This window comes from Orbicella faveolata, unplaced genomic scaffold (genome assembly GCF_042242905.1).
Source record: "Orbicella faveolata isolate gen_17 unplaced genomic scaffold, um_ofav_v1 contig_24, whole genome shotgun sequence".
Taxonomy (NCBI): Eukaryota; Metazoa; Cnidaria; class Anthozoa; order Scleractinia; family Merulinidae; genus Orbicella; species Orbicella faveolata.
The window spans coordinates 5440017-5455000 of NW_028301552.1; the positions used below are offsets into that span (position 1 = coordinate 5440017).

The window sequence follows — 14984 nt, forward strand, 5'->3', positions numbered from 1 at the left end:
TAAATACATGATTCACTAAGGAAGAATACTCTTTTAGTAGGTTTGTTTTCTTCTTAAACCTCTTCTCTTAACAAAACCTCAGCCGGAGAGAAAAAGCAATCTTACTTTGCATGCCGTGTCGGCCGAGTGTTTCGGAACATGCAATGTTGACGCTTGATTACGATTTGCGATGTATAAGCGACTATCAAGATTTTTCATAAAGTTGAATGAGTATTGCTATCACTGCAGTTTCGCTTACGAATGATTGACAGTTGTATTTCATGAGATCTAGAGTAAACTGTTCTGCCTAAAACTAAACAACCACGAGACCGCTCTCCGTTCAAAACGCTCTACTTTCGTTTAGGATCAATACAGAGTGAAAACCATTAAATACAAACCATCGCGTGTCAAAACATTTGGTATTTACGTTTGGCAGAACCATTCCATACATGCTTGGAGGCGAGGTGACTCGCCTGCCGACAAGCTCTTTTCGATTCGCGGGCTACACAATGACTTACCTAGCAAGGTTATTTGTGAAACAAATTAACGACCTCGTGTTAGGTTAAAACTACATTCATAAGGATTCTTCTACCTTCCCTCTACCGGAGTGTCTTCAGTTTATTTTTCTTCTGGGGTTATTACTCCACATCTGCTTATAAGTTAAAGGCTTCCATTAGTTTTAAGGTAACTTTTCTTTCGGCTCGGACGAAAGCAAAATGCTACAAAATTTAATCTAGACTAAATGCTTCGAGGCGCGCGATAGAAACTGAAACTGCGCTTCGAGAAGCAGGCAGGAAGGCAGCCAGCCAGGCTGCACTTGAGAGCAAAGGCAGCATCAGGCTTACTACGGCCAAGTTGAGAAAGAACACAAATTTCAACAACATTACATTGTTACATTTTTACTTACCAACCGCAAAACAAAAGAAGGTGAGTTTTATATTGTAACCTGAAACCTCTGAACCATAGGTGAATCCTGATAATAGCCAAAACTTAGGTACACTGTAGGAAACACATTGTTTTAAAAAATTGGGGAAAAAAACCCACAAACGACTAAAATATTGCTTACCAAGATAAATACACGTTGACAAGAGTATTCCATAGCAGTTAACATTTTTCACGCGTCGACTTTTCTTCAGCCAGTTATCTGCCAGCTTCTGCCATTAAAATAATTTAGTTCCCTAATTTGTAGTTAAAACCTAAATGATTGCTATTTTACCACTGTCATGTATGTTTTAAAATTGGACAGCAAGATGCTTTTTTATATACCTGAAAGCTTTACTCCGCTCAAACTGGTAACAAAGCTTTTGAATTGTCCTAAATGTTAATGATTTGTAGACTAATTACTCACGTAATCTGCGTTTATGATACTGAGTTTTCTAATAGCGCGCTTTTAGGGCCGGGTAAAACAACGAACGTGATCTGAGCTCTATTCACTTGTTTGCTAGTAATAATGCACATATATTATCGTTCTTTCCCCAGGAACAAATGCTTTTCAACCAGATGGCACTTCTATCAGTCAGACTTTTCAACAGCGTCAGTTCTTAAAGGACGAGTTCCATTATCTGAATGTGACTCGAGTTGGAACATTCACCGTGTACGACATCTTTGATTGCATCTTTGAATGCCTCAGCAGTCCCTCGTGCCTTTCTTTTAACTTGGCCGCCTCCAAAGGAGAAGATGGAAAAATTTCGTGCGATCTGCTTTCTTCTGATAGGTACAGAAACTTCAGAGAGTACAATGAAAACATGACTTCGCATCACTTTTTCACTATGGTAGGGCCTGGTTTCTGATACATACGTTTCTTTACCACATTGACATTGCTACTTTACTCCAAATCATCAAACCAAGTTTCTTTTTTAACCATGAATTATTTCTTCTTATTTTAGTCACCATGTTCTTCCATGCCGTGTCAAAACGGAGGTACCTGTGTGACGAATTACAAGTATGACACCTTTGAATGCCATTGTGATAAAGGATTCATTGGCGAATATTGTGAGAAAGGTAGACTGCCAACTTTATTCAATTAGATTTGTTTCATTTGAACTGCTTTAAGGTGGTCACCTCCATGCGATAGCTACGAACGTTGACATTGCTCCAGAATTGGTTGAACGACTACATCCGACTACCAGTGTGCATATGACCGCTTCAATCGCTGCAGAATAAAAATACTGTCTGAGAGAACCTGGATCAACCAACGATCGCTACGTTTGCCAGAGAATTGTTTCCATATGGTCCGGGCAATGATCAGCTTAACTTTTTTCAGTGATCGTAGCAATCATTTGCCTGATATGGGAACCAACTAGTAAGCATCATTCGTTCTAACAATTAAATATCATATTTTTTGTTTGCAGCTGTGACGTCATGCAAAGAACTGTACGACGTGTACAAGTAAGCCAAAATTTTAAATTTTAGACATTTTAAAGAAGTTCTTGTAATTACCATTGGTCAAGAGTCCTTATTTTAGTTCTTATTTTCCTTATTTCCATTCTAGGTAATCGTATGAATGCGTGTTCAATTAAGCATTTACACTACGAGTGATTCGAAAATTCTCTCAAAATTGTGCGAGCCTTCAGGCGAATGCAGTTTGTAAGAATTTTGAAATATATCACGAGTAGCTAGAGTAAATCCTTCTGATTACTCAAGCTTTCATACGATTACTTATTTATTATATGACTAAGAAAAGTTCTAACTCGCGCGCGTTTATTTGCACTCCTGCGGGGCAAAATAAAAGTTTGCGATAGATTGGCCCGCTCTCAGCCAATCACGATTAAGTTATTTTCTAGTCAAGTAACAACGATGGAAATTGAAAGTGGTTGTTAAGCACTACGTTTTAAACCTAACTGTTAACTGTTCCTAATTAGAGCGTTGAGGTAAACTTTGAAAACAGCCCTAAAAACAAACCAGATTTCACAAAATGTGGCCACCTATCAAGCAAATGATTTTGTATTTATTGTTTGCAACTTTCTCAGAACGAAAACAAAAGGTAGAATGATCTAGATACCGGTCTAGAAGGGAAAATCTAGACTGCGGTCACTGTCGATTTAAACCAATCATATTTGTACCGCGTGAATTTGATAGTTTCCAGTCCTTGCGAGACACGGCTATATGATAATAATACGTTTTTTAGACGACGGACCATAGTTAATAGAGTGGACTGGTTATGAAGCCCAGCAAACATCAAAGGAGCAAATAGAGATGCCAAGATTTATGTTGGAAGGTCCACGACCGTACATAACCTTTTGTCTTGCACTCATACACTATGAATGAATTACGTAACCAAAACGTTTCTATTGGTTAGGTCCTCAGTACGGAGTAAAGGACTGTTGTGTTTTTTGCACGGTCAAGGCCAAAAAAAGTGAACAAAAACAAAGAACAAAGAACTAGACTGCGGTCACTATCGATTTAAACCAATCACATTGGCACCGCGTGAATTTGGTAGTTTCCCGTCCTTGCGAGACACGGCATAATATCAGTGATATTAATATGGGTTTTTTAGACGAAGGACCATCGTAACTAACTCGCTCCCTTTATCAACTTCAAGTTCAGATAAATGAACTTAGAGGTTGTATTGCCGCCGTCATATTTAGACGAGTTCTCAGACAAAACAAGCAAACTATCTATTTAAGCTCTAAATATTATATTAACAAGTAAGCAGTGTTGAAACCAGTGAACATTTATTTCAACTCAATCTCAAGTTTCTTCAATTCAATAGCTTTTGTTATTATTCACATCCAACAGGTCCAGCGTCAGTCAGCTGGTTACGCTCCACATTGACTCAAAACCAATTTTTATTCTCTGTCACATGGGAAATTTTGGATGTGGAGATGGAGGATGGACACCGGTCATGGAGATTGACGGCAGCAAGGTATCACATTAAATCAACTCTCTACTCGTACACGCCAAGAAACATTATCTGTAAAACTTAAATGGCTACTTTTAGATGGAATGAAATGAACTCGCTATTCTTGATGGGATTTAGCAGGAGTAACTCAGCTCAGTTAGTCGAGATTCTCAACATAATGTTTGATGTTTCACGCAATCCTTTGGTTTTGCGGATTCGTTTGGACCAGAAAATTGTTTACATCAAAATGTTATGTTTACGAAGTCACCAAAACAGTACTCCGTAAGAATTCTAAAGTTAGATGATTAAATAAACTTCATTCTTTATATATGAGAGGTACTTCATTATTTCAAAATAAGCAGAACGTTTTTACTTTTCTTCTCAGAGAACCTTTCATTATTACTCGGGGTACTGGAGTGATAAAAATGAATACAACCTTCCTGGAGGGGAGACTGGGTTTGACTCACAAGAGACCAAGTTACCCACCTACTGGAACACATCCTTCTCCAAGATCTGTCTTGGTATGAAGATCGGCAATCAGATCAGGTTCATTGTCATCAACAAGCAGGCCAACTCTCTGAACTCACTGGTCGCTGACGGGCAATACCGCGCCACCTCACTGGGTCGTAACACTTGGAAGACGCTGATTGGTTTACAGGCCTCATTGCAGCTCAACTATAACAAGGAAGGATTCAATGCTGCAGGTGGCGCTCAGGACTGGTCTAAAGCAAGGATCGGTTTCCTAGGTAACAATGAAAACATTTGCGACACCCCTGACTCGAGAATCGGGTTTGGTACAGGAGGGCGTCATGATGACTCCAACACCTGTGGAAACGAGGCAACGGGTTCCCCAGATAATGGACACAAACACATCAAAGCTATGGGTTACATTTTAGTGCAGTAAGAAGGAACTGATAAAATGAAGTCAATATCCATTACTTAAATCCATTTACTCAAAACACATTAAAATCACGTCAGTTTCATATTTTTAACCCTATTTAACATGGACTTTAGTTTCGTCTGTAACCCTGAAGGGGTGAGGTTCTTTTAGCCGACCATATGTATTTCCAAAAGAGTGTACTCAATAGGCTTGTAAGGCATCCGAACTTGCAAATAATCACGTGTCATTTTCGACGTCATACACCTTAGTGACGTCATGTTTAAAAACACCCGCCATCTTGGATCCGCCATGTTAGATTTAGATCAGATTTTTGACTTCTTTATTTCCACAGTAAAGAAAAGAATAAATTGTTAAATTTAAAAAAAATGTTTGGTTTCAATAATTTTTTTCAGAAATGCAGGAACAACTGAAAAACCGATATAGACAAATCCAGAAAGCATATGAAGATTCAACAAATTGGAAAGATTTGGTCATTAAAATCGCTACAAATTCCAAAGTCTCTCCAGAACATAAATTTAAAATTTTGAAACACCAAACTTGGATATAACACTGCTTACCATGGACACGTGAGGTTACATGGGGATTAGCCAAACAGTTTAAAAACAAATTTTTGGGCATTACTTGCTGCCATTGTTGTTGTGGGAGTCGTGGCGGCCTCATGGTTAGTGCACTTGTCTCCGGACCGAGCAGTCTGGGTTCGAGCCCTGACCGGGGGCATTGCGTTGTGTTCTTGATGAAAACACTACTCTCACACTGTCACCCTCCACCCAGGTGTATAAATGGGTAGCAGCGAATTTTATTGCTGGGGGTAACCCTGCAATGGACTAGCATCTCATCCAGGGGGGAGTAGAAATACTCCTAGTCACTTGAGGCTACTGAAACAGGAGATAAGCTCCGGCCTGATGAGTCACGTGGCTCTACCTACCTACCTACCTACCTACCTACCTCAATTGTTGAAAAATAATTGTAGTATATACCTTATTCCAAAATGGCTGCCATTTTAGTGTTCTTTTGTTTACCTTCAAATTACCCTTTGTTGCCTCGTTCTTAAACTCGAAATTCAAAAGAATTTTATCCCCTGAAAGAGGCAGCAAGGGCTAATTTGGAAGCAAACGAAAGAACACTAAAATGGCGGCCATTTTGGAATAAGGTAGGAGTGCTGAAAATGCTGCCAGCCACCTTAAATACTGTATATAAGCTAAGAAGACTGAACAGTTTATTGGGTGACGTATGAAACGTTCGCCTTTTTTAGTAAAGAGAATAACCTCATTATTGTTCGTTTTAAGGCATAAACCGCAGTCGAAGTAAGGAGGTTTTCATTTTCCACATTAGCTATTCATTTGTTGGTTTCTTTGACTTACTGAAATACAAGATGAATACCTTGAGCATTTGAGTATTTCCCATGGTTTCCATTCCAACAGCTACTGGAAAAACAGGCATGATGTCCACATGTGGAGAAATACTACGACAAAAAATAATATACCTAAATAGTCATTGTAAGTGAGAGAAATACTTCTATAGATCCCTTCAGTTATTTGTAATTCATAGCAGTATATTCAGCGGAATATGTGTTACCATACGACTGGGAAAGATCGGGATCACAAGTTTGATGTCCGATGAAAACTGTTCGTGCTTTGTAATAAGTAATCAACTGCAACGAATAATTAAAAGCAGTGCGAAGAGCATTTGATTGATATTAACGAAATAGAAAATAGTTTCCATGTTTTATCGAGTTGTAGTAGAATTCTACTTGTACACTAAGTACCACAAATGGAGCAATCAGGTTGGCTGAGCTATCCTATAATATCATCTTTTGATAATTCTATAACATAATTTAAGGAAAAAAGGCCGACTCCAGAAATCTAGAGTCTCCCTTTTATTTGAACAATCCATGCTTGTACTTGTTACATAACAAGCTTTGGTCTAAGTTTTTCTGTATATACGTTAACATAATTTATGATCTTTGCACGTAATATTTTACATTGCTCTTGTCGTTTTATTTTGGCCGGCTAATTTTGGAACCATAGCGAAAATTTGGAAAGTAAATGGTTTCGACTCTGTTTCTTCGATGGAGAGAAATAAGGCAAATGCGATTTGTGCGCATGCGTGATTCCCCATAAAATGAACCGCGCAAATCTTTGCGGGGACATGGTTTTCTAGCTCGTGATGGTTTGCCAGTCGATTGATGGTTCCAATGCGGTCATCATAAAAGAACACAAGCAGAATTTCTGAGTCAAAATTTTGAATGTTAGTGACGATATAGAATCCAAGAGTTTGTTGAAACAATAAAGCTTTTCAATCTACATTGAGAGTTACTTGTGAGACTTGTTTGTGCACGTGGTAAATAGAAAGCAAGCTAATTCCCCATGAATTTTTTCTTTGGAAATGTCCATTATGATCTTGATCTTCGCCGAGAAGAAGTTTCTGTTCTGTGAGGGCACCTTTTCTTGTAAGAGAAGCCGAGAAGTTGCCGACATTTCACGAGCACACTAAGAGTCAATACCCAACGCTGACACTTCTATAATTAAATTCAATTCGCACAATTTTTCGCCGGTTGATTTAACAAATAGAGAAGTTTAAGCCGTGTATTACTTAAGAAAGTTATAGAAACACGAGTGGAAGTTTGGGAGAACGAGAAATGTCGTGGGAACACGAGCCGCAGGCGAGTGTTTCCACAGCTTTTTCGAGTTTTCCCAAACTTTCACGAGTGTTTCTATTAAACAATTAGATTATGGGCTCGAGATTTCGATCGCGTGATAGTTGACGAGGGAGCAACCCAAGTCAACTATCACGCATAGAAATCGAGAGCGAATAATCTAATTGTTTTAGTCTGATAAATCTACTAGTCGTTCAAAACTCATCTAAATCCTCTTCGTAGACGCTTCGAAAATGCCAAGAAGAGGCCGTCATTTTTTTATCAAGAGCACGATGCTACGCTACTCACTATCTATCACAGATTTTACCACAATTGCTGCTAATCTCGCAATCTGATTGGCTAATTTGCCGTTGTCGATAAGAGTCCATACCACGCTGCAGGCGTCAGTGTGTCGCGCCATGCCTTTTTCAGCTCGCGCTCTGAAAAAACATTTCCTTTGACGTTGATATTGTAGTAAAAAACCAATCGAAATGTGATTTAGCGTGGTCTGTACTCTTATCGACAACGAGTGCGCGTCATTACTGTTTTCCCAAACATTTTTTTCGTATTTTTTCTACATGTTGAGAGAGTTTGCAAAAGTTTTTGAAAGGAAAGTCTGACGGGTACAAGTAGCTCATTTGCATAGTGCAGCGCGTGCACTTTCAAGTCCGAGTCGGTGTTTTCAATTGTCAGTAAATCTTGACAAAGATTTCTTTCGATGTCTTTGAGTACAGACCACGCTAAACCACATTCGATTTGTTAAATAGATAGTGAGTAAAAAGTAAAAAGTAAAAAGTAAAGAGATCAGGCTTTAAACGCCCAGTGGCGCATAGGGCATCAACAAGTCGCCTCCATTCCTGTCGGTCCTTTGCAAGCCATGAAGCTCGCCCCCAGGTAAGATTTAGAGCCTGAAGTTCTGCTTCTGCAGTTCTTCTCCAGGTGGATTTTGGACAGCCTCTTTTTCTTTTACCCTCTGGTGTCCATCTGAGAGCAACTTTAGAAATGCTGGTAGATTCTCTGCGGAGCACATGACCAACCCAACTCCATCGTTTCCGTGTAAGAACAATACTCATGTCCTCCTGTTCTGTAAAGAGTAAAGAGTGTTTCATATATCTTCTCAATCGAAACTAAAACTAAGGAGAAAATGGAAGAATAAAATCGTCAACATCTAGGCTAACTAAAATCAGGTAACCAAACATTTCTTTTTAGATTACAAAGAAACCGGAATTACACTATTACCGATATTTGAAAACTCTCTCAAAATTACACGAGCTCTTGTAGCGAGCTAGCGTAATCTGAAGGAATCTGTATGGGTAATCGCATAAACCCGAGTAAAAACATCATTTGTGTTTTAGGAGGCTGCAGGAGCTATCCCAGCCAGTGATGAGGGTGATTTCTGCACTGATCTTTATTCGTAAACGCATTTGATGTTAATCTTTAACTTAAGGAGGAATCATACGATTACTTGTTTTATAACACAGACGACAAAATTTGTTATTTCGTTCACTATAGTGCCGATAGTAGTTTTAGTGGTTTTGCCCATCGGAGGTTTCTTGTACCAGATCGACAGATGACCTTTGGAATACTCTAGAAAGTTTCATATGATGGCGAATCTCCACCCCGAGTTTTAACCCCTAACCCCTTTGTACACCATTTTGACAGGAAAGCGACCGCTTTCATATACCTTTTATTTTTTAAAAAAGATAACCCTTTCACATATACCTACTTAAGAACACTGCTGGAATGAGGTTAACCAACATTATAATCCATCAAATATTTTTGCTTGCCCTCCGGCGATTGGTCTAAACGCGTCACGTGACTGAATATCCCCCCAGCTAAAACAAGGGAATATCTGAGTGATATTCCTCAATTGTCAAAACCGCTCGTGTTGTGAAAAATATTTGAAGGATAATAAACACGATAGCCTCCATTTGGCACGGAAATATACTCGGATATTTGTCCCTGGACATTATTTGTTCCTCAGCTGCTCATAGTTGTTCTTGAGATACGCTCTCGGAAAACTGTTCGCTTCTCCTGACAGATAATGCCCCTGGACAAATATCCGTGCATATATATATTTTTTTTAATTTATAGAGAGTACCCCTGCGGAAGCGGGACAAATGATCGATCACGCAAAGGTAACTGGCTGTTCGTTTTTATCTTTTTTCTGTCAGATTTCCGTCAGTGTTCAGTTTTCTGTCAGTGTGGTTGTTTGGTTTTGGTGTTTACATTTTCGCTCACTTCCATTTGTTCTTCAATGAATTAATCCTCATCTATCTCGAAAAGAGACGCCATTGTTGCAAAACAATAACAGAGCAGTTTTTTACTGTTGCCTAGCAACCTAATGGGCAATCATTTTTAATAAATTTTGCCCTCGACGGTTCAAAAGTTAAGAAAACAAATCCCTTTTGTCTCGGCCAATCATAGTTCAGTACTTTTGCACCGTATATTATGCCGTGTTTTCACGAGAGAGGTTTACTACGGTTACTGCTTACCGAGGTTACCGAGGATGCTGTTTACACGGAACTAATTAACTAAAGTGGGCCGCATACAACGGACGGTTTGAGGTTTTCTCGGAAATCAAGTGCTGTATTGTTGCTCAGAAACTATTGGAAAATTATATAATTTGATTTTACTCCAATGGTGAAAGAAATTCGCTTGCCAAACTCTCCTTAAATGTAAAGCTTTGTAGATGAATAGTGGAAAGAAAAATTTTATATCTCGCTGGGCCTCTTCCCGCGAAAAACCTGAAACGGCATCTGCCACGGAGCCCGGGCTATGTAAATGTCTTCCGGTACTTCTTCTTATTCGGGGCCGCTTTAAATTCTAACATTTGCCTTTCTTCTCCATAGACCTCAATTATGATTTTTTTTCTCTCTATTTGTGATAGGTCTTCTTCTAGTTGCGCCTGCCTGTGCACTGCTACTAAGCTACTGAGCTTCTAACAGAAAGGAAACGGCCCGGGGGGGGGGTACTCCCTTATATGAGCTATATACGTATGTGCGGCCCCAAAGGGTATGGTTTTTCAGCCGTTTTGGTCATAAATAGGGTATCGATTTTAGCTGATTTTGGCTATTTTGGTCATATATAGGGTAAGGGTTTTGGGAAGCGGACCGCGCACCCCCACCCAACTTTTCTGGGAATATCCCCCCGGGGAAAACGCTTTTGGCACTTGAAGATGAACGGGAAACAGCAGTCCGGGATTTCTTTGCCTAGACATGAGTTTATTCAGCTTTTTTTTGGCCGCTGACTTGAAACCTAGTTACATTAGGAGGAATCTCTGTCGGTTTTTCTCTTCTTTACGCGCTGCACGAGTGGACACCTGCTGCCAAGATCTCGCGACAACGTCTGGTTTTACTCGGTTACCGTCGATTACTGAGCTAAACCATGCCTGATGAGGTGTTCAACTGTCGACAAACTTAGGTTGGCTTACTTTTGATTTTGCCGCCATTTACCAAAGTTTGTTACTGTGATTACACGATTGATCAAAACTATAACAAAATTCTCGAACGTGATTGGCTATCAGCAGCCCGATTTGAGCATTAATTGGACAGTGTACGCGTCATGCTTGTAATTGGACAGTACGCGTCATTTTGCTCGCGCTGTTGCGGTGCACTTTGTTGCGTAAACTGCCGTGTTTTTCAGCATTCATAACGACGTTTAATCGTTCTGCGCTGAATCGATGGTTTGTTCGTTTCTCGAATTTTGTCATAGTTTTGATTAATTGGTAACAGGACATCGTGTCGTCCAATTCAGTCTGTAATCATACTTGTGATTGACAAATCGGACTCCCGCTTCGCCGTCGTCCGATTTTGTTAATCACTCGTATGATTACAGACGGAATTGGACTCCACTCAGCCATATTACCATTATTAAAAATTTCACTTCACTAAAGTTAAAACAAAACCAAGGTAAACATCTCTCGTGATAACATGGGTTTGTATGTTAAATAAAGAAAATTACGAATGCGCGCGCGTCAATTTCAACTGCAGGGCAGATTAAACATTAACGATTAATAGGCCTGCTCGCAGCCACTTAATTGAAGTAATTCTCTCAGTCTTAAAATAACGGTATGAATACCCTACGACGGTACATTTGCCTTCACGGTCGATAAGATTAACTGAAGAACAGAAATTGATGAACATGATCTCAGGCAATTCATACTTGAGAAATAACACATTTTACCAAAATTGGTCATATAACGGTACAGCCCATGATATCTAATTAGTGAGTTTTCACCTGCTTATAAAGACATATGTTGCCTTATTTAACTAACCAGCCACAACACTACAGACAGATATAAATTACCAATGCTAATCGAAACATTGTCAGCTAAATGATAATTATTGCCTCAGTAAAACCTACATAAGCGGAAGCTTATTCACAAACACGTTAAAATTGACACTGATCTGTTTGACTCAAACAGATCAGTGTCAATTTTAACGTGTTTGTGAATAAGCTTCCGCTTATCGCAGTTCCGTCCAACGTAGCAATTTGCCGACTTTCCTCGTGCTTCCTCAGGAAACGATCATGTCTACCTATTTTTGTGTTTTCCTCTTGCTGTCTTCTCTGATAGCAAGGACCTATTGTTCTTCAGGTAAGATTCTAAAACTGTAGTTGCTTCATGATGTTTAGCTGATAAGTGCGAATTTTTCTAATTAGCAAACATAGCGCGGCAGAAGTTGAAAAATCGATTTTTCTCCCTTTTCGTCCACAAAAAGCCCTTAGGCAGATATGAAACGGGATATAGTTTTTTGGAGCTCGAAGCGCTTTAAATTCGAGAAAATCGAGGAAAACGATCTTCACCTCGACGGTCACCAAAATGGCCGATGGCAAAGGCTTAAAATTAGTAATCTGAACTTGATTTGCGTTCGCGTGTAAAGAAGAACCAACACTTATCGATACTTTTTCTTGAAAGACAAAGTATTCAGCTATCCAAACCAGGTTAGAACTTGACTTGAGCGCCATTTGAGAATAAACACACAATTTCTAAAAAAAATCTCTTTCAGTTACTAGGTTGAATTCCTTATTTACAAATAAAATTCCGAGGTATTTTTCGACATGTGCCATAACTCCAAATTGCTTGAAACTTCGCCTTTGGAGCACTTTTATGTTGTTGTAAAACATGTATTAAAATCAGCTTGGGTTATTCCTCGAGTGCTTTTTGAGGCCCGGCTGAAAAACCCCGTTTTACCTAAAAGATCGCGAAAATTAAACAATGGACTTTTGCGTGTTGGTCGGAGGGCAAGCGGGTACAGGCATTTAAATCCTTACATTATGAGTTCTTTGTAGTAATAAGCAAATTGTTTGCTTGCACCTGTAATATAACGGTAAAACAGTACAATCTCAACGCTAAAGTAACTTTATTTAATCCGAGTATGTTTTATCGCTTCGAATGCCAGATATTTGTGACGAAATGTCGAATTCACACCAAGGCGAAACAGGAAGTTAAAAACGTTTAACTACGCGGCCTTCCAATAATTAATTTAAGATAATTAGTCGCTAAAGGAGATATTTACTGAATTAAAGCTTAAAAGAGTTGCGTTTTCTGTAGCCAAGTTTGTTTGTTCGCAAAATGTTACTTCAAAGTCATTTCAGGACTGGCAAAACAGGTTAAAAACAGGTTAAATTTGGTAAAGAAATCTTCAGTTTCATTGTTTATTTTGATTGCAAGTCACGGTTTCATTCCCGGCCGTGGAGTTTACTATGTCCCACAGAGTGCGTTGTTTTACAAAAAGGCGGCCGTTCATTTCCGACGGAAAACATGTTTCCAATAGTCTTTTGTACTTTTGTCAATATATAGTTTAGTTAAAATTGGTATCTACAAACAAATCGGAGTACGAATTCCAATGAAAAATTCGGTCAGAAATATTACCCACAAATGCGAAGTGTTTTTTACTAATTTTTTTTTTTTTTTTTTTTACGGCATATGCTTTATTTCAAAATACAAACATTATTTACATGGTGTGTCTGTCAAGTGCAAACTACTTACAAGACCAAAAAACATTGCAATTCAGTTCTATTTAAATGTTCCAATATCATTATGTATACCACCTACGCAAGGGAAAAGAGATATTTACCCTTAAAACACTAAATAAATAAAATTAACTAATCAGACTAGAACGGTGCCCTTGAAGGAGCATCTTCTTTATGATATTTAACTATTAGATTAATTTTATTCTATGTTTTCAACATTATATTTTGTGTTTAATTTATTGATAAAATCAGAGAGAGTAATTGATCTATTGTGGAGTTTGCTGGTGTATATGTAATAGCGCATATACAACATGGTATAATTGGGTTTTCTTAACAGAGTTTTGTTTGCAATTGGAGAGGTGGGAAAAAGGCCAAATAAAGTTTCTTTAACAGACGGGTGTTGATTAGTATAATTAACGTTATTGAACCATTGAATAACTCTTCGCTGGAAAGCTTTTGAAAATTGGCAGTTAATAAAGGTATGTTCGATGGAGTCTTCATTTCCACAATATAAACAATCATTATCTTGTCTGATACCAAAGCGGCATAATTCTTTCTTGGTGACTATAATTCTATTGTAAGAATTTGTAATGGAATTTTTTTAATTTATTTTCTCTGCAAATCTGTTCTGCCAAATTGAAGATATGTTGCCATTCGCTGGAATTTAAATTCACAGTATTACTCCATTTTTTCGGGCCAGTAGGAAATGAATAATTTACCTTTTTATTTAGTAGCCAGTAGAAATCCTTTCCCTTTGTTTTCTGTAGATCGATAACAATATTTTCAGCTAATTGAATCTTAGTATTACGATTTCCTAAATAATTTTCTTTAAGAGGTTTGCCCTGATTACATGCCTTAGTTACTAATGCTTTCGGAATAGCATTAATTACTTGGTAAAAATTTAGGAAATTAGTTCTTAAGTCATATTTGCTTTGAAACTCTTGAAAGGAAAGAAGTTGTCCATTTTCATTAAGCAAGTCCTTAATACAATAATTCCTTTGGAAAACCATTCCCGCTTTATTGTTAAAAAGGATTGTTTCCTGCCCCTGTTCATACTTGTACTGAGATTTAATTTCAGAAAAAAAGGATAGAATGTCCTTGTAGAAAGCTGGCAATTTAGGATCTAAATATTTTGTATCATAGTTACATCTGAGCAGAAAATTTAATCCTCCAAATTTTTTTAAAAAATAGTCTGGTATTGATTTAAACTTATGGCTGTCGGGATTTAAAAGTCTTGGGATCCAGGCAAGTCTTAATGCCTTTATCATTATACCGACATCAGTCATACGAATTCCGCCTTTATCATAGTCTTGATAAATACTTTCTCTCTTAATTTTGTCTTTTTTGTTGTTCTAAAGGAAACCGAATAACTTCTTTTTGATGGCATATCTGATTTCATTTGGGACATTGACATTAGACGCTGTAAAGAGTATTTGTGATAGCCCGAGCGATTTAATGATCAAAACTTTTCCAAACAGGGTCCAATTTCTTGCTTTCCATAAATCCAGGCCTTTAAAATCGGTTTTGTTTATTTGTAGAAAATCTAGTCATTAGATTTTCTTTATAATTTGCTTGCAACAAGCTTGTAACGATTCTCACAAGTTAACACCATTTTGCTAATAATTTATCAGGGAGATCTTTAATTATCCCTT

General features: G+C 38.2%; 1 protein-coding gene across 1 annotated transcript; it reads left to right on the forward strand.

The window, feature by feature from the left end:
* The first annotated feature begins 3766 nt into the window (after positions 1–3766).
* Positions 3767–5116, forward strand: LOC110044703 (putative skeletal organic matrix protein 5). Its single transcript, XM_020750276.2, has 2 exons — positions 3767–3844; positions 4206–5116. The coding sequence occupies exons 1-2, from the start codon at positions 3782–3784 to the stop codon at positions 4722–4724; spliced, it is 582 nt and encodes a 193-aa protein (XP_020605935.2). The 5' UTR covers positions 3767–3781; the 3' UTR covers positions 4725–5116.
* The last annotated feature ends 9868 nt before the right edge of the window (positions 5117–14984 follow it).

Coding starts and splice junctions, on each gene's coding strand:
- LOC110044703 (XM_020750276.2), top strand. CDS start 3,782: ATGGGAAATTTTGGATGTGGAGATGGAGGATGGACACCGGTCATGGAG. Junction 3,845..4,205: donor TGGAGATTGACGGCAGCAAG/GTATCACATTAA, acceptor TTTTCTTCTCAG/AGAACCTTTCATTATTACTC.